The 20,113-nt window shown below is 42.2% G+C and overlaps 1 protein-coding gene across 1 annotated transcript in view; it reads left to right on the forward strand.

Moving 5' to 3' along the window:
* lamb4 (laminin, beta 4) overlaps positions 1 to 8,489 on the forward strand; it is a 76,613-nt gene extending 68,124 nt beyond the window's left edge. Inside the window, exons 37-41 of the mRNA XM_080875211.1 lie at positions 183 to 390; positions 2,786 to 2,921; positions 3,009 to 3,176; positions 3,320 to 3,473; positions 7,280 to 8,489. Of these exons, the coding sequence (XP_080731337.1) occupies positions 183 to 390; positions 2,786 to 2,921; positions 3,009 to 3,176; positions 3,320 to 3,473; positions 7,280 to 7,413 (800 nt within the window). The 3' untranslated portion in view covers positions 7,414 to 8,489. The remainder of the gene's footprint in view (positions 1 to 182; positions 391 to 2,785; positions 2,922 to 3,008; positions 3,177 to 3,319; positions 3,474 to 7,279) is intronic.
* The last annotated feature ends 11,624 nt before the right edge of the window (positions 8,490 to 20,113 follow it).

Consider the following 20,113-nt stretch of genomic DNA (forward strand, 5'->3'; position numbering starts at 1 on the left):
GTCCACTTTGAGGCAGTACCCACCAGATGGTAGCAAAGTACAGGATGGATCCTTTGAAGTCAGAGAGAGAGAGCGTGGCTTTACAGAGAACGTTGGTGCTGTTGTGATGCTGCTGTATGTGAGTATGTAATGTTTCTCTGCAGGAAACCTTTTCATTGCTCTTCACATTTCCTCCCTGACAGATGACATGGTTCCTCCAAAGGACACTGAGAAAATGGCACAAGCAGTTTTGAGAATCGAGCTCCCACAGTCACCTGCTAACATCCAGTCCATGATCAGCAACGTCAATAATTTGCTGAAAAATGCCACCAGATTCCTGGAGGACTTAAAGAACCTGGACAAGCAAGCCAAGGCAGCCATGGACCTGCAGCAGGAAGCTTTGGAACTCAAGTCAGTGCTGAGAGCATAAAAATGACATAAAAGCTTAATTCAAACCAAAAACTTTAAACTAGAAACTAGAAATGAAATGCAACCTTTAGCCTAAAACAGAGGTGGGGGTGCTCCAGGCCTCAATGGCCAGTGTCCTGCAGGTTTTAGAAATGTCAGCTGATTTAAATGGCTAAATGACCTCTGATAGCTTTAACTAGGCACAAACCTATTGCTGCAACAACCGAGACAATCCACTACAATGGCAAAAACAACACACCAGACACCAGAGCTATTTGTGTGATCTCGTGCATGAGGGAGGTGACCGGGACGAGCGCTGTTCCTGCCGCTCAAACGCCAGTCACTATATGTCAGCCCCTCTGTAGTCTGCTCTTTATTGTGGTTACATGAAAATGCATAGTCTCATTAACATATAACATATCAACCAGGCATGCGGTCCGCCTAAACAAAGGGCTCTTATACTCAAACAGATAAAGTAGGTGTCCTCCTATACTATATATCAGAAAGAGAAGGTAAGACCTCTATCATGACCTTAGGACGTGTGGTATGCCAGAGCATTCTGGAACGCACATAGAGTCTTTGCAGACTACTGAGGATCAGGCATTATATCATTATGCAATCGATTATATACCTCTCAGCATATATGATTATATGTTTCTAAGAGCTAACAACCTCCTCAACATGTCTTGAAGTTCTCCAGAGGCCTGGTAATAAACTAATCATGTGATTCAGGTGTGCTGACCCCGGGTGCTATCTAAAACCTCCAGGACACCAGCCCTTGAGGCCTGGAGTTGCCCACCCCTGCCCTAAAACCACCATCAGCTGCAGTCCCGCTGACATCCAGCAGAGGCTCCAGCAGGGAGTCATCCCCATGTTTTTTTGTTTTTTGTTTTTTTGTTTTTTGTTTTTTTTTTTTCCACCCCCATGGATGGGTATCGTTTAGGTTTTATCCGATACCGGTGCCAAACCAGTACTTTTGAAACGGTGCTGGTGCTTAAACGGTGCTCGAACCGGTGCTTAAAGAATGGAGAACACAAACTTTGTCCAAAAATCTCTTATGTTATTATTTTTAGCAGTCTCTTTTTTTCTGCAAAATGATTACCAGGTTAGCCTTTTTTGCAGCTATAGGGCATATATGGTATCACTCTATCAAACAAGAAGACAGCCGCATGTAACTACGACGGTGTTTGCTAGTTCACCTTACGTGCATTAATGTAATAACGTGGTTAGCCTACTCAACGTAAATTACACACGAACAACATTAAGCTCCTCACGCAGAGAAGAACGGCTGCTGTTGCATCATCATCCTCATCATTTCTGCTACACTGGCAGGGCTAGGGGGCAGGACTCTCCTCTTCAGGTGCGTGGGGGATGTTGCTAACTCCGGGTCCAATAACAGGCAACCCACCCACAGTAGTTGTGCTCGGTGTGAGGTCTCACAGCAAGCTATCAAATACGGTGCATTTCTCAGCTTTAAAAAAAATGCTATACATCGCCAGGTGTTTCATCAGATTTGAGGTGTTACCTCCTTTGCACAGTATCACAGTATCAGCTTAAAGCACTTGTTGCAGACTGTTGAGTTTGCATCTTTTGCTGTGAAGTACAGCCAGACTTTTGACTGCTTCGCCTTGGGCATTTTTAATCTGTAGCTCTGCAATAAAAGACTGTAAGTACCTGGACCCGCCTACTATCCTCGGAAAGGTAAAATGATTGGCTAGAATCCAAAGTGTATGACATCTCAAGAAAAAAAAAAGCACCGAAACCAAGCACCGAAATGTGCGCTGCTTTTCGGCCTGGTTACTACCGTTTATGTCAGTGCCATAATGGCACCGGATACTGGTACCCATCCCTAGTTAAGACTTTACCACAGATACGTCCATGTTTACTCTTTTGATTTTAGATCATTTGCTCTGTCTCATTTGTGTTTCCCCCATTTTTGTCATCAATGAAAGACTCTATAACATTTCAAAATGGAAAAGGTAAGGACACAACTTCTCACTACAACGCTGTCCAACAGGAGCTTCATGATGTCATGAACAATATAATACCGTGACTGTGAAGATGACCTCAGACAGTATCAGAGGCCATTTTTCATTTTTAGTCTTTCAGACGAACACTGAGGAGTTTTGGACACATCCACAGCTGATCTGTGACTGCATGAAACATTATTTTTCTTCATATGTTTTAGATGTTTTTCTCAGGCATAGTGAGATGCTTTCAGTGCTGAACTGGTCCTTCGGATGTTCGGCAGCAGGAGCAGAATCAGCTTTCTGAGTCTGAGTGTCACTGCTCTCTGATGTTTTTACTTCCTGTCCTTCTGATTAGTGATTTATAGGTGGAACACATATTTGTCCTCTTCGTGTTCTGAACCTTAATCGTCTTTGTTTATTGTATTTAGGGAGCAGATGGAGAACACTGATGTGAAGAAGATCATTCAGGATATTTATGAAGCAGACAAAGCTCAGGCCAAAGCTAACAACCTCTTAGAGAGAGCGAGCAGAAACAAAGATGAGACCAAAGACAGGATCCAAGATGTAAAACATCCAAAATATTTCACATATGACCTCTGAGACGTTTGTTCAGCCTGATGCTGATGTGCTCGTGTTTGTTTTCTGTTTCAGGCTGAAGACACACTGGACAACATCGAGGCGAGGCTCATGATTCAGACCAAAGACCTGCAGAAAGAGATTGAAGCTATGAAGGACAAAACTGAAGAGAACAGAGAGACAGCGAGAGAAGCCAGAGAGGTGGCAGAGAGTGCTTTAAACATGACCACTGATGCAGAGACGGTAAAAACACCAACAGACACATTTATATGTGTTTGAGGCTTTAAGATAAGAAAAATCTATGTAAAACTTTGCACACAACTTTGAGTCTCTGTTTTTAGTTTCAAGTCTCAGATGAAAATCAGAACACTGTTTCTGCCCAACAGGAGCTCAGTGATGTCACTAAGCAGTTTGAGGTTTTAAAGCAAAATCAACAGAATCAGGAGGTCAAGGGTCAAGCTGCTGGTCGACTGAAGAACATCATGATGGAAGCTGAGGACATGAAGAGACAAGTGGAGGACAAACTCCAGCAGATACAAGGTCAGAGCGCTGACCTGCTGGTGTGTTTGAGGCGTGATAGGTGTGACCTTCAGATAAACTCTGAGGCACTGAAATGTCATTTCTGTCGTCACTGGACAAAGTAAAATCCCTGTCCCCATCACAGCTTTGCTTCTGTGTTTAACTATTGTATGTTTCCGGTCATGTATCTCCACTCCCACTTCTATATATAGATGCATAAATACAATAATGTTTATTTCGTAAATATAACTGAAATAACAAGAAAAAAGAAAAACCTTAACATCAAGTTTCGTGATTATCTCTATGTCTACACAATGTGTATGCTAGAAAATGAGTAGGATAAAGTTTGCACCTTTTCTGTACCTACCCCCTCATTTCAAATTCCAGTATTTACAAATCAGTATTCAGACTTCGATATTATATAATCCATACATGTTTAACTGTATACAAGTCTACTCATATACAACACACACATAATTTAAGCTAATTTAACCAAAACAACAAACTACAATTTTACATAAACTAAGCACCCGATGGTTAACACCCACTAAATCTCAAACTAAATCAAGTGGCTTTATTGTCATTCCAACTTTGTGCTGTGGTACAGTACACAGTGAAACGAATTCCTCCATATGGTGCTACATATAACAGACAATAAGCGCAGGACTACATAAGGTGCAATGTGCAAAAATTATTAAGAGTAATGCTAATAATAATAATGATACATTTTATTTCTAGGTGCCTTTAAGGCCCTCTAGGTCACCTTACAATAGTACAATAACAGTAACAACAATACAACATATTAAAATATAGTAAAACTAAATAAAAACACAAGTTAAATGAGAAAAAAAACAAGCATGAAAGTATAAAAGCTAAGAATGGTAAAAATGTACTAAGACAGAGTCATAATGAAGGGAATGCAGTTCTGAATAGATGGTTTTAAAATACAATTTAAAAGTGAAGAAACAGTTTGTGGTCTGGAGATCTGGTGGAAGTACATCTATAGTCTACCAAAGGCTCTGAGTCCCATCAGGCGGGCAAGGTGGAACAGACAGAAGGGAAGCTGAAAAAGAGCCGAGTGTACGAGGGGGTGAGTATAGGGCTTTGGAACTGATGTAACGGCACAATGTATTGTGGGTGCACGGCGCCACATTTGAAGGGCACGTATCAAAACAAACTGTGTTGGAAGGACGATTGCTACCAACCATGCTTTAAAAACAGCTCAAGAGAAAAAGGACGGTATAGAGACAGGTTGCGTCTGGATGCAAAGAGATTGCTCCAAAGCCCTATTGAAGGACAAGATCAGATAAATATGGAGGAGCGAGGTTATGAAGCACTTTGAAAGTATGAAGCAGGATCTTGAAATTGGCACAGAGGTGAACTGGAAACCAATGGAGCTGTTTAAAAACAGCTGTTATATGTTCAGTGCATCTATTTCTGGATACAATACGAGCAGCTGTAATTTTGAACTAAGTGCAATTCATGGAGGGATTTATGAGGTAGACCACAGAGAAGAGAATTACAGTAATCTAAAAGAGATGTGACAAGAGCATTGACAAATATGGCGGTACTGTTTGGAGTGAGTGAGGGACGAAGGCGGTTAATAATATGAAGATGAAAATAGGAAGACTGAGTGATATTATTTAAATGTAAAAAATTGAAAAAAAAAACAAAGACAGTGCAACACCAGACAGAAGGATACAGGCACAAGACAGTGCAGACACAACGGTGTTAAAGAAACATGCAAAAGACTATGGTTTCTCGTTTGGCTCTTGGCGAAGGCGGTCGCACTTTTCTCCTCTCCTCTCTCTCTTATCTTCCCTGCTTAGCTCTTATGTCCTTGTCTAGTCTCGTGTTTTTTGTATTACTTTCCCTGGAACAGTCTCTCACAGTCTGTTCTGTGAGAGACTGTTAATGCCCTACCTGCCCCCCTGGCAACACTTTACTAGACCCGCCCCTGCACAGTTACCAGCTGTCAGCTGCTTAGAAAAGGATCCTGGTGTTATTAGTCTCTCAGAAACAGCTCATAACTTCAACTCATTCATGTCACCTAAAAGGTAAACCTGTTTCTCCATCACAGCTCTGATGGTTCAGTAAGGACATCTCCTGGTTTCATCTTCATGTTTCCCTCTCACCACATATCCAAACCGACATCATGACCAGCAGCTTTACAGCTGTGGCTCCAGCAAACATCAGCTGTGTCATGGTACTAGGCCATGAGGCCCAGGGTTTAAGTTCTAATGCATATTTTTGTATCCACATGTGTAGTTTAACGCATCTAGTTGTTTTCTAGTTTGCAGTTTAGTCCTTGGTTTCTTAGTCCCTTTTGTCATCTCTCCCTGGTCCGTGTGTCTACCTGTCATGTTTCATGTCTCTGGTTAGGTTAAATTCATGTTCTATCTCCATGTCTATGTCTCTGTGTTTCCTGTTTTATTTTGAAAGAGTATGGTGTTCTTTGTTCATTGTAGTTAGTGTTACTCTCCCCTGTATTGTCATTATGTTTCCTTCTAGTCAGCTGTGTTCTCATGTGTCTCCACTTCTCCTGATCACCTCATGTGTGTATTTAAGTCCTCAGTCTTGCTTTGTTCATCGCCGCGTCGTCTGTTCAACTTCCCCCATGTTACGCCAGGTTTCAGGACTCTGTGCTGGTCATGTCCATGTTACTTACGTATATACGTTTCATAGTTCCTTGTTGTTCCAGCACAGAGACCTGTTCACAGTTGCCTCCGTCATGTGCATCATTGTCACCCTGTCTTAGCCTTCCCTGCTGTCTGAGTTAAGTGTCAGTTCTTAGTTTTCCCAGTTCAGCTTCTAGTTTAGTTTTGTCTCAGTGCTTTCTGTTGTTTGCCATGTTAATCAGCCCAAATAAAGGCACTGTCTCTTCGTCTGTGTCTGCACCTGGAACCTCAAGCTGATATTATTAAATACATTCTAACAACAGCTGATCAAGCTCAAACGTGCTGCTGATGTTTAGCGCGACATCCACTGGTGTCCTCTTTCTGGCGCAAAGTGGGAGATAAACAAACGAGAGAAAAAAGCTGATCAGCTGATCATTAATCAGTTTCATGACTGAAGTAGCAACAGGAGAGGGAGAGGAGAGAATGAGAGAAGAAGAATAACTCCAGCTTTGTCTCTTTTTCCATTCTAGCTGAAGTCCGGGACAAACTGTTCCATTTCACCTTAATACAAACGCGTAATATTTTCTCTGAATACGGGACCGCCTTTTTACGGGACGGTTGGCAACTCTACTAACTAACCTTTTGAACAAAATAAAGTTCACTATCAGTAACATCACAGCACCCACCCAGCTGTATAGAAACTCCGTCACGCTAGCTAGTACGCAGTACGAGTTATTGCAACTGACTGTAAAAAGTCAGCACAACAAAAATAAACTCCACCTAAACTTGGTTTATATCTGACCCAGATAGACTGCAGGTCATAACTTCTGAAGTTCAGATCACCTGACACTCGGACCGGCGGCCGCCTCGGGTCTCTCCTCCTCCTCCTGTCTCACCTTTCCCTCATCCACCTGCTGGCCTCTGTGGCAGCTCCACGATAGCCACCACCAAACATTTAGAGTTATTTTTACACATCGGCCACCACCTTTCATTGTTTATACCGTTACAAAAAAAAGAAAAAAAAATCATCGGCCCATAAAAACGAAAAATCACCATGCGTGCCCAGGGTTGCCACACCCTGATACATACACAGATAGATAGATAGATAGATAGATAGATAGATAGATAGATAGATAGATAGATAGATAGATAGATAGATAGATAGATAGATAGATATGAATTCAAATGAGTTTCTTTGTGTTTCTGCAGACATGGAGCAGAAGATCCAGCAGCTGCTTCACAGAAGAAACCAGAAAGCTGCTGAAGTGTCCGACCTGCTGGAGATGGCTGAGTCAATTCGACAGGAGATCTCCACTCAAGTATACACTGAGTGTACTGGATAAATATACTGTGATAAATACCAGTGAGTACTGCAAACAGCAGTGCTGCCCAGAATCAGCTGTAGCTGAATTTAATCAGAATCTTATTCACTGTTTTTTACCTTTTTTTTACCTTTGTTTCAAGTTTTCAAACTTTTTAAAGTTTTTCTGATGAGGTTTTGAGTTGTTTTTAAATACAGTATGTTACAATACAACTGAAGACATGCCTTTAGAAATATGACGACAGAAAACTACACAGATGAACATTTTTCAATTATTTTGTAATAAACTCTTAATCAAATAGCTTCATGCCTTATATGACAGAAATGTCCAATTAAAACTTTATGGACAAAACAAATATTAAGACTTGTTATATTTATGTTTGGATTTGGTTTAACTCAGTAAATCTGACAGACACAAATGCCTGAGTGATGCAGGAGTCTCTCTCCATTATCTCTGGGGAAGTTGAGAACAATCCATTACCTTTCCTCTCCTACAGTTACTCGTTGATGTAGTCACCTATGTAAGATCAACTTTTTAGAGCACTGAACTCCTCCTGCTGTTCCTTTCTGATAATAACTGTAACACATTTCTCAACCATTCTGAGAAAAAAGGCGATTGACATGAAAGATGGTCCTCAGTAGTGTGAGTCATTTATTCCCTTTGCTCGAATTGCACTCAATGACTTAACTACAGTAATGAGTAAAATGAATTTTGTGTGATTGACCAAGAAAACTTACATAATGGGCTAAAAGGTTTGCCTGGTGTCTCCTGTTAGACTGGGTTTGTTTCTACTGGTGGGACCTCTCACACTGCATCTCTAACCTGTAGGGTTCCACAAGGTTCAGTTCTGAGTCCATTATTTTCTTTCTGCTTTCTGCTTCCTTTAACCTCCTAAGACCCGAACTCTTCCACAACATGCATTTTTAATTTCTCTTTGATATTTGGGCATATTGGGGCCCGATGAATGTAAAAAAAAAAGAATTACCGGATTTTTTTTACCTTATTTTTGTTTTTAAGAAAAATGAGAGCCACAAATGAGGATATTCATTTAAAATTTTGATAGAACAGTAGCAGTATAATGTCCTCGTAAGTGGATATCAGGCCCATGTAGAGCAAAATTGAGTATTTTGGTCTAAATAACCCAAAATGTGATGTCCACATATGTGGACAGCAAGTCCTAGGAGGTGGCATCATTCAATCTTTTAATAACATTTTTCATTATTTCTATGCTGATGACATTCAGCTGTACATGTTTTTTAAGCCTCATGAGCTGGATAGGCTGTCCACCCTAGTTCACTCCTTAACTCAGGTTACTGATTGGCTCTCTAGCAGTTACCTTGTTTTAACTGCCAGAAGGACTGAGACCATAATTATAGCCCTTGTAAACTAAATCCAACATCAGTCAGCTCCTTGCTTCTTTTTGTTTAACTACTAAATGTTGGTGTAACAATTGATTCTTCTCTGGGCTTCGACTCTCATGTAAAATCTTTGTCTCATTCTTATTTATTCCATTTAAGGAACATGTCTAACATTTCTTCTCTTCTTTGCATTCAGATTATTTTAATGCCCTGTTTACCAGCTTAAATAAATAATTTCTTTCAAAAAAAAATTATGTGGGCTTCATAGATAATTAAGATTTAATAAACCCCCCAAAACGTGACTATCCAGAGTTGGGTCCAGGACCCCAAGTTGTTTCTCTCCTACTGGTATCCCCCCACAGAACGCTAGACCCCTTAGAGAGTGTGTCTGCAAAAGACAAAAAACAAAAAACAAACCAAAACTTAACAAACCAAACACAACACAAAAATCACAAAGAAAGAACAATACAGCGTCCTCAACAGCACCAAAGAGTAAAACAGTACCATTAGGTCTCTCTCTTCCAAGTCTCTGTTAGTACGTGACTTAATAATCAATGATAATGATCAACAAATCGATTTACTCTGCCTTACAGAAACCTGCTTGCAGCAGGATGATTATGTTAGTTTAAATGAATCAACACCCCCGAGTCATTCTAACTACCAGAAACCTTGAAGCACAGGCCTGCTTCATGCCCTGGGGGACGGGGCTATGGCTCGCTACATCCCCTTGCAGACCATTACATGTGGAAACCATTTGAATACAAGCACGCTGATCCACACAGGTGTGCACACGGGTGTTCACTGCTCGTAGACTTAAATTACACCTTTCTTGGCTGCTACTTCAAAGCACATTGTGCGCTGTCTGTCCTGCGTGCTGCACAACAACATTGAATATTTAGTATTTACTGCTGTTTACACTTAGCTAGATTGATGCGATGGTGTTGTGTTTAGTATGTTGCTTTGTTTTTTTTTTGTTTGTTTTGTTTTTTGCTTGTTTTCTCTTCTTCTCTCAACAGCTGATCCAGGAGATTTTTTTTCTCCCCCCCTTTCTCACTGTCCCTCTCCCCTTCTGTTTTTCTTTTCCTTCCTCTTTCTCTCTCCCTTTCCTATCCCTCACTCATGTCTGTCCCGTCTGTAACATCTGAAAATAAAATTTAATAAATAATAAAAACAAAGGTCGATCAAATGGACCAATACGGCAATGCCACGATGATCCATTTGGCAAAATAAATCCATTGGGTCTCCTTGTTGGTCTTCAGACAACAATTCTGACGGCTAAAGAACCAAATGGGACAGGCAAAAAAAATAGTCCTTCAACCTGTCACACTCTCCCCCACTCAAATAAATGTCGTCCCGACATCATACCAACAAGATGCTTTTCAGTCTATATTCTCTTGTAGTCAGGACATTGTTACGAGTTCAAAATTGGGGATGGAGACAAGAGAAAAAACCAAAAGAACAACACTGGTCTGGCAGGGTTGAGTCAAACGATGATTTTAATGATCACACGCGTGGGAGATGGACAATGTATGCAGACAGCATCAGATCTCAAAATGGTGGAGCATTGATCAAACTCTTATAGCCTCTGGTGTCTCCACCTTATCATAAAAGCCTAAACATTCACATGCTTTCTCTCACACAGCGCCTAAGCTACGACCTTGGCTCCCTGTTTATCTGCTCCTGCTGAGATGGGGCAGAAAACTCCAGCATGTTCCGTTCTCTTCTAATCAGACAAATAAGGCGATGACTTTCTGCAAACAGTATTTCTTATAACATCATAAAACAATATCATTCATCCACAATAAATCAGCAGTCTAATGTAATGCAAATCAGTTTAACTAATGTAATAGTTATCAGCTTCTTCTAATTCAGGAGAATAATGCAAACTAAAACTACATAATAATTCACAATCTTTAATTAGGGGTCTAACATGGCATAAAATAATATTATAATCTAACAACATCAACAGTACGGTGAACCAATGTCCTCAATTCTGTGGGTTTAACACCTGTTTCACCACAGTCCATCACTGGTGACTGAAGACAAAGTCTATAACCAGTCCATGTGTGAGTCTTCACAAAGTCTATTGTCTATGGTTATAATCCACAGATGGGAAAAAGTTCATGTCTTTTTCTTGATGACAGTCTGTAAGTACAGTTCTCAAGTCATCAGTGAAAAAGTGTCAACTTACATTTGCTGGAGTCCATACAAACCAATGGGCTGGGTGCAGTATGACTGCACAGCTGGAAACCATGGAACCAGGCCCGGGTACAAAGGAAGCAGTTGCGGTGCTGGCTGAACACTGTAGCAAGATGGGGTGCCCAGTTGGTCATACGTCATCCGTCTTGGCGGGTGTCTCTCTCGCTGTGGCCGCTGAGGTGTCTCCTCCTCAAGTCTCTCGAGTACAACAGGTGGAGGAGGGGCAGGTATGTCACCTGCAGTGGGCTCTGCCTCCTCACCAGTTGTCTCCACGACAGCTGGGTCAGGCGCCTCCAGATGGTCTCCAGCAAGAAGCTCTGGTGTTGGTGCAAGAGCAGGGACTGAAGCTGCGAGCTGAGACGTTGCTGTGAGAAGTTCTTGTTCTGATGGCTGGGACACAGGTTGAGGTGGTGTGTAATGACAGCGGTATTCATCAACACTGCCCTCATCATCAGAGTCTGGCACAACAGCGACAGGTTTATCAGTCTTTTTCTGTTCATGTCTTGTACGATTATCTTTTTCAGGCACTTTTTCAAAAGGTAAGTGGTCACATGACATAAGCAAGTTTCTGTGAAGCACTCTAGAGCGCCCTCTGCCTCTCTCCGGTCTTACCTCATAGATAGGGAGGTCAGGCCCCATTTGTCTGGCTACTGTGTGAACAGTGTCCTCCCAATAGTCTCTCAGTTTCCCTGGGCCTCCTCTAGGTGTCAGGTTTTTGACCAGAACTCTCTCGCCAGGTTGTAACACAGAACTCCTTACTTTTGTGTTGTAGTGTCTTTTGCCCTTTTCAGCAGCTTTCTTTGCATTCTCATTTGCTATAGAGTATCCTTGTTCCATGCCCTTTCTCCATTTTTCAACGTAGTCTCTGTGGTCACTAAAATCTGTTTCTGAGTACAGTCCAAAGAGCATATCTACTGGTAGCCTTGGTGACCGTCCAAACAGTAGGTAAAATGGGGAGTAGCCAGTGACTTCACAACGTGTGCAATTATATGCATACATTAGCTTATTGATAGATTCCTTCCAGTTTGACGTTTGTGTTTCGGTTAGCGTTCTAAGCATTTGCAACAATGTCCTGTTCATACGTTCAACTTGACCATTCCCCATTGGGTGATAGGGTGTTGTCCTAGAACCGGCCTGACTTTGAGGTGGTGGCATAGGCTTGGGCAAAACGTGTGAAGTGGTCAGTTATCACTAGAATATATTCATAACCGCCTTTGCATTTTTCAAGATGGAGAAAGTCTATACACACCAGCTCAAAGGGCTGCGTAGTTACGATGTTTGTTAAAGGAGCTCTTGTTTCATGGCTGGGCTTTTTCTGCTTTACACAGGAACAAACGTTGGTCACATAATGCTCGATGTCTGCCTGCATGTGTGGCCAAAAGAAGCGTTCACGTATCAAAGACACTGTGCGATCAACACCTTGATGGCCCATATTATTGTGCAGCTCTTCAAGTACAGTCTTTTTGAACTGATCTGGCAGGACTAGCTGTTTCCGGGCAGAAGTGAGTCTGTACAAGATGTCATTGTTATCTAGTCTTAACTTGCCCCACTCTCTGAACAAGCATTTTGTCTTAGGGTCAAATATTCTTAGCTCTTTGGGCAGTGGTTTTGAATCTGTCTGTTTACACTGTAATACAGGGCTTATAACAGGATCAGACTTTTGCGTTTCATTAAGCTGTTCTTTTGGTATGGGTGTGAATGTTGCTTCTGCTGGCTCACCTTCTGCTGTGACTGACATTGCTGCAGCTGAGAGTGTCCATGCGGCAGGTGTGTCTTTCTGTACCTCAATGGCCTGGATAGCAGCTGCAATAGTGTCCGGTGGCACTTCCTCCGAGCAGTCTCTCATCAAGGTTTCGACATCAAGTGGCATTCTTGATAAAGCATCTGCATCACTGTTTTCCTTCCCTGGTTTGTACTTAATGGTGAAGTGAAAATCAGCGAGCTCAGCGACCCATCTTGATGTGGTGGCATTCAGTTTGGCTGTTGACAGAATGTACGTTAGCGGGTTGTTATCGCTGTAGACAGTAAATGTTGGGGCATAGTACAAATAGTCTCTGAATTTGTCAGTGATAGCCCACTTCAATGCTAAAAATTCTAGTTTTCCTGCATGGAAGTTGTAGTTTTTTTCAGCCGCTGTTAGAGTACGGGAGCCATAAGCAATAACTCACAGCTTTCCATCTTGTCTCTGGTACAACACTGCGCCTAGCCCTTTGTGTGAGGCGTCTGTGTGAAATCTGGGAACCCCAGCACTGGTGGGTGGAGCAAACAGTGTCATGGTCTCCGTGTCTGCCCGGCCGGCCCCACAAGGCTACATTTGCTGGCCCTTTTGTGGTGTCTGAGTTCTCTGGGGTTTTGTCAGCTTTTAACAGTTCATACAAACAACCTGCTTTTCTGGAGAAGTCTTTTATGTATTGTCTGTAGTAGGAGAGAAGGCCTAACATTTTTCTGAGCTGACCAACATTTTGTGGTTTTATACCTTTGAGTGCTTTGACTGCTTCAAAGTCTGCAGGATCCACTTTACTGCCCTCTGCAGACACTATTCTGCCCAAATAGCGCACCTCAGACTTAAACATGTCGCACTTACTTGGCTTAAGCTTTATACCAAAGCCTCTCAATCTCTGGAGCTCTTTTCTCACGTCCTCCAAGTGATCTTTGAACGTTTTGCTGTAAACTAATGTGTCATCCAGATAGGGGATGCAGATGTTGTCGCGCAGCCCATCCAGGCACTCTTCCATACAGCGCTGAAATGCTGCAGGGGCATTCATAAGTCCAAAGGGGATGCGAATCCACTCATATAATCCCCAGGGGGTCACAAAAGCAGTGAGTGGACGACTTTCTTCTGACATGAACCCCTGGTGGTACGCTTTCCCCTGATCTAAAAGCGAAAACCAGGAGTTTCCACCCAAACTGTCCATAATATCCTGGACGCGTGGGATGGGCTGGCGATCAGGATGGGTTTTCCGATTCAGGTCTCTGTAGTCTATGCACAGTCTTAAAGTACCATCTTTTTTTCTAACACAAACAACTGGTGAGGAGTATGACGAGTCTGACTTCCTGACCCAGCCTTGTGCTATTAAATCATGCAGGTAACTTTTCATCTCTTGGTAGAGCGGCCGTGGCACAGACAGGTATGTGCGTTTGACTGGTTCGTAGTCTTTGGTCATCTGGTCATTTTCAGTTTTTCAATACAGCCTATATCATTGTCTGTTTTAGAGAAAGACTGGCATTCCTCTCTGAGCATCTGTTTTGCTAATACTCTCTGCTCTTCACCCAGGTGGCTAAGATCTACAGGTGGGTCCCACTCTTCACTAGCGCTACACTGAGCTTGTGTATTTGTCTGGTTAACAGTAGCTACAGATGCGGCTTTTTCAAACACCTGAGCAGGTAAAACAGCTGTAATAGTCTGAACCGAGCCAACTAATGTACGGCCTGGAATGACAATTTCATGGTCAGTTGGGTTAGAAACACCTAGTGTTATGACGGGTAAAGTACCCTTCTTAACTTTAACCAAAGTGTCAAAAAACTCAAGATCGTCTGGCCACTGGGGGTTTAAGTCTGGCTCAAATATCATGACCATGTCTTGTTTAAATGGCCCTGCTGCTATACGACCCTCAACATGCATGTGGCTTTTTTTAGGTACAGTAATACAGTCTTTCTTTGTCATCACTTTGTACTCGTCAACTGCATCCGCACTAACAGCCTGTATAAAAGCTTTCACCTTGTGTCTTTTGAGGCTGGGAAATGCTTTTCTCACTGTGCTGTACAGTTTAGCTTGGTCAGTCTTATTCACAATGTATTCAATTACAACAAACACTGTAGCAAGATGGGGTGCCCAGTTGGTCATACGTCATCCGTCTTGGCAAAAAAACGATCTGTCAGCGTCTCATTCACCCAGCGGTGCAGAAAGAGTTAAATTAAGTTCTCTACTGCAGTCCTACCTCGTGTGACAATTATGGCCAATGTGATTGGCTGAGCCTTTCAGGGAGCTCTGTTTAGTTTTAGCAGCGGCAAGCCTGCGCTGCGAGGAGGAGAGGAGGACGGCAGCAACAAGGAAGAGCCTGGATATAAAAAAGTATTTTGGAAACTAACTGCACAACAAGCAGCACTATTAGTTCTCTCAGTCTCAGAGCAGCGTTTCTAATTTTGATTGAAGCTGTCGGAGAAAACAGCAGCCTCGAGCAGCCAGGATATTAGTTTACAGAGGCTGTTAGAATTATATGTCTAACGTCAAAATGTTGGTGACACAATAATTTCATCCTAATGGCACTGACATATTCATAGGGTTCATTTTTGAGACAATATATCATGAGGTAGTCATGATTTTGCAAATATCCACCTTGTAGTGCAGTTTGCACAACTTGTTTTAAAAATGCACTCAGCCTACAAACATTACTGACGAGTCAGGATCTGCACAAAGTGACAGAAACACTGAAGCAGCTCCACATTTTATTCTTATTGTCATGTTTGTCCTGTTTGTCAGGTGATAGAGAGTAATGGTGACACAAGATCACAGGTGAAACTGGAGGATGACCTGGTGGTTCGTGACTGTATTTGAAGCACATGTGTGGCTGCATGTATGTGGAGTGTCTCACTGTTATTCATCAGGTGACAGAGGCAGCTCTGCCATGTTGTAGCTGAGAGGTGAAGAGCCGAGGTCGCAGGTGACTGATGATTCGGTGCTGTAGATTAACTAGTATTTATTATCATGACAGTTGTTAGGCTGCTGATGTAAACTGATTCATTAGTGTATGTTTGACAAAGAATCTGAATTGACACGTCTCACTTTTTATATGGCACGAATCCATGTGTTATTTTATCAGGTGGCAGAGGGGAGGAGCCAGGGCCAAAGGTGAGGCAAAGCAAGCACATAATAATACTTTTAATCTGAGGATAAAACGCAGGTACTGAGGCTGAAAGAAGCTTCAGTGCTCTCAGAAGACTAAAAACATGGCTAAGGTCAACAATGATTCAAATTTAAACAATGCTGCCGTATGTCCACCAGGAGACACTGGACAGTATAGATGTAAAACAAATATGCCAGCAGTTTCTCAGTTAACGAGAGGAGCAGGCATGTGTTTGGCTGCTTCACATAGTGGACATTGAGTTGTTGTGTGGGTCCACGTCTGTTGCTGTAACAGTAGTTCATGTTGAGAATAGAAAATCCCAGCTCACTGATCTGATCGGGGCAACAGTGCCTAAAATGTTGCATAATTTTGCTGAGAGGTCTTTTACTCTGTGCTAATCTTAGATGAGACAAAAACCAGCAGGTCATTCAGTGTTCCCTTAGTGCTGATGTATCAGCGATGTTGGTGTACTAACTGAAGTAATGATGTGAAGTCCTTCAAGTCATATTCTTTCATTGTCACGACTGTATTTGAAGCCATTTTTATTTTTGTATGATACCTGATTTATATGGAATATGGCTGCAGTAAACTAAAGCCTGAAATACTTAGTCAGTTGTTTAATAGTAATTTAACATTATATAATTCACATATAAAACTGTCACAGGCTGGGTCTCTGACCCAGCGCTCTGAGTTCTCATTTTGTTATGTGAATAGTTTTTGTGTTATTTCCTATTTTGCCTTTAGTTTAGGCAGTTATTGTTCCTGGTTTTTCTATGTTTTGGGGTTTTGTATTTATTCATCACGTATTAGGTCTGTTAAGTTGTGTTGTCATGTTTAGTTTTAGTATTTCCTGTTTTATTCTGACAGTGTCATGTGTTCTTTGTTCATTGTATTTAGCTTTCCTCCTCCTGGTCCTGTCATTAGGTTTATGTCAGTCAGCTGTTCCCCCATGTGTCTCCACTTCCCCTGATCACCTCATGCATGTATGTATGTATGTATGTATGTATGTATTTAAGCCCTTTGTTTTCTGCATGCCATTGTCGGGTCGTCTGTTTATTTGACCTCAGTCTTAGTTACGGTTTTCGTCTGTTATGTATTATTAGTCTTAGTTATGGTCTTTGCTTGTTATTTTCCACCACAGTCATAGTTTAGGTTTTGGTCTCAGTACCGTTTAGTATTTTGTTTCTTGGTGTCTTGTCAGTTTACTTGGATTTCCTGGTTTACTCCTGCTGTCATCCAATAAAGGATCACTTTTCTGTTCAAACTTACACTACTCGTCATCATCTGCTTTTGGGTCCTGTTTCCATTCACATCGGCGCACCCCGCCGTGACATAAAACTATGAATTGTAATTTTAAATGCTTTAAAAGCAGGTAGAATAGCATACGTAGAGAAGTATATTTCTCCTTTTTTTTAATAAAGAAGCAAAGACAAAAAGTAAAAAAAAGAATCAGGGCAGGGTTCGGTGGTTGAATTCTCCGTCCCCACCAACGCCACAACCAAATCTACACCCTTGCTGGATTGTATTTTTTCTTTTAAACATCATCTTAAGACTCATTTATTTAGACTAGCTTATAATTAGATTTGCAGGAGAGAGACCCAATATTTAATAATCCACATTTCACTGTTTTACTCTTTGGTTCAGATGTGGATACTGTATTGTTCTTTCTTTGTGATTGTTTATGTTTAAGTCGTTTTTTGCTGGTTTTTAGTTTGTTTTTTTTCTGTTTAGGAGCTGACACAGTCTCTATGGAGATGGGGTTTTGGGGGGGGTAACATAAACTGCAGAGAGGCGTGTAAGACTGCAACTCTGCTTCCTGCTCCCAACGCTGGATAGTCATATTTTGGGGGGTTTAATAAATTTGTCCATATTTCTAGAAATGAGAGCTGCTCCAAAGTGGGATGGATGCCGTCTCTCCTAACAAGACCAGGTTTCCTCCAGAAGGTTTGCCAATTATCTATGAAGCCCACATGTTGGAGTAAAAATCAGGTAAATACCTGAGCGGTGACCATGGCCCACTTGTCCGGTGAGTCCAGTAACAGAGGTTTATTATCTTAAACTAAATACGGACAAGCATTCAAACTTTTGTAGGCATTCATATCTTCTCCAATATAATTTGAGGGCTTGTTGATAACATAATGATATAAGACAGACAGAATGCCAGGGTTACGCTCCACAGCATCAGTAAACACACTCGGAGGGCACAGATCAACGTCCATCTTCAGGCCTTCTTTGCCCGGTTTCTCCACATAATGAGCAAAATGAAAGTGTTTTACTTCCTCTCAGAGTATAAACACTCTTTTGTTTAATCATAGTTGCCTTAGTTTATTTAATTTACATGATGTTTAGTAGGTTGTTGTTTTTTTTAGCAGGATTATCAAATGTCCAAAATGGCCCACATGTTAATGTTAGGTGGTGACTGGTCACATGTCTGCAGAACCTCTGCAGGTTTAGGATTCCTTTCAGATCTCTTCATTTAACATATGGAGCACTAAATAGCCAGGGCCCACATCATTTATCTCAGCTCCCGCTGCTCACTGTCTACGTTCACAGCTCCAGGTTCGCCAGGCCAGCAACCATCTGTGTGGAATCATGGCTCTGGGGCCAGCTCACGCAGCCCGGTCGATCTTCAGTCTCTCACTCCACCAACAGTTTAGTATTTAATGACGTGACATAAAATATTAATTTCGCACTGACAAGAGGAAGGAAGCAGAAAAACTTGAGATGTTTGAGTGACCTCTTCTCTTAAACCTCACACCCTCTCTGTCATTCCATTAAAGACAGTTTATTACCCCTGGAGGCCCTTCAAGCAACACTAATCACATCCCAGTGGCCAAAACCTTGAGTGGGTGGTACAATGACACTAATACCAGGTCCTGTTTTAGTACCTGCTTGGCCGGGGTTTATAGCCATCCGAGCAGGTACTAAAATGTGACGACGTTGTAGTGAAAAAGGGCTTTTCGTCTGCGACACCAAGGCTGTGCAACAGTCTAACACAACACTACGTTTAGCTGACTCTGTGGAGTCTTATTTTCTGTTTGTGCTGTTTTGGTATTAATGTACTTATTTTATCCTGGTGCACAGCTCTTTGTGACCACACCTCTGTGAAAAGTGCTTTATTATAAATAGACTCATCATTTCTCCTCAAAGCTTCATCGTGTTTCACATCGAGCTCCCGGAAAAGTCATCAGACAGAGACAGGAATGTTTTTGTTCTGCAGCAGAAATCACATGACAAGCAATAAGTCTGATCTGCTACTGAATTATCCTGTGTGGATATCATAAAAAACTTTATTTACATTGGGTCCTGTTAAAGGAGCATCGATAACATGAAACTAGGAGGAAGTGACTCTCCAAAAGTTGATTCTGTTCATCTGGACGCAGCGTTTTGTGGGAGAAACGTTTCATCACTCATCCAGGGGACGTCTTCAGTCTCAGCTGACTGCAGATTTCCAATCTTATAAGCAGGACATTTACACAGTGACTGAAACCAGCCCACTGAAGGAACAATGGGCTGGGAGGTCAGTTGCGTCATCATTATTATGCAAATTCACATGACCATTGATCAACAACCACTGATCAAAGCTCATTGATCAATAACGGGAATGGCTGCAATCACAGCATTGTAAGATGGTGACAGATGTACCCTTAGGCCCCTCCTCCATTCAGAGATGGTCTTTCCCTTTTTTCACGTAAATGGCCTCCTTGACTCCGCCCTCAAACCAGCGTTCCTCCCTGTCCAGGATGTTACATCCTCATCCTTGAAAGAGTGTCCACTGGCCTGTAGGTGTGAATAGGCTGCAGAGTCCTGGCCTGACGAGGTGGCTCTTCTGTGTTGTGCCGTCCTCTTAGCCAGAGGGTGTTTGGTTTCCTTCATTTCTGTCACACAAAGCTGTATGGGACGTTTCTCGCGGTTAGTATCATGGTTGCTAGGCAACCTGAACAGCGCGACGATGGCTAGACCGTCCCATTTCACAAGCCTCTCACTTCCGCACTTCTCGTACTTATAGTACGCACCGTACGTAGTAAGCGTAGTGCGCATACTTCAAGCGCGCGACACAGCCACAGGCGTTCAGGTGGGGGGTCCGAAACACACACCCAGCCCTGCCCCCTGATTTCAATCCCACCTGCAACAACAAAGAAAATACGTGTGTGCTTGAGAGAGAGAGAATTGGGGGCAGGGGTGAGGAATTTCTTTTGTCTGTGGACCTGAGAGGGAGGAGGGGGAGAGTGGGGGGGATTTACCGAGTTTAAGATGAAAAAAACTTTTTATATGTTTCAAACAGCTGCAGAGACACCAATCAATCAGTCAAATAACGGC

This window comes from Rhamphochromis sp. 'chilingali' (assembly GCF_963969265.1).
Source record: "Rhamphochromis sp. 'chilingali' genome assembly, chromosome: 2".
In the NCBI taxonomy this organism is placed as follows: Eukaryota; Metazoa; Chordata; class Actinopteri; order Cichliformes; family Cichlidae; genus Rhamphochromis; species Rhamphochromis sp. 'chilingali'.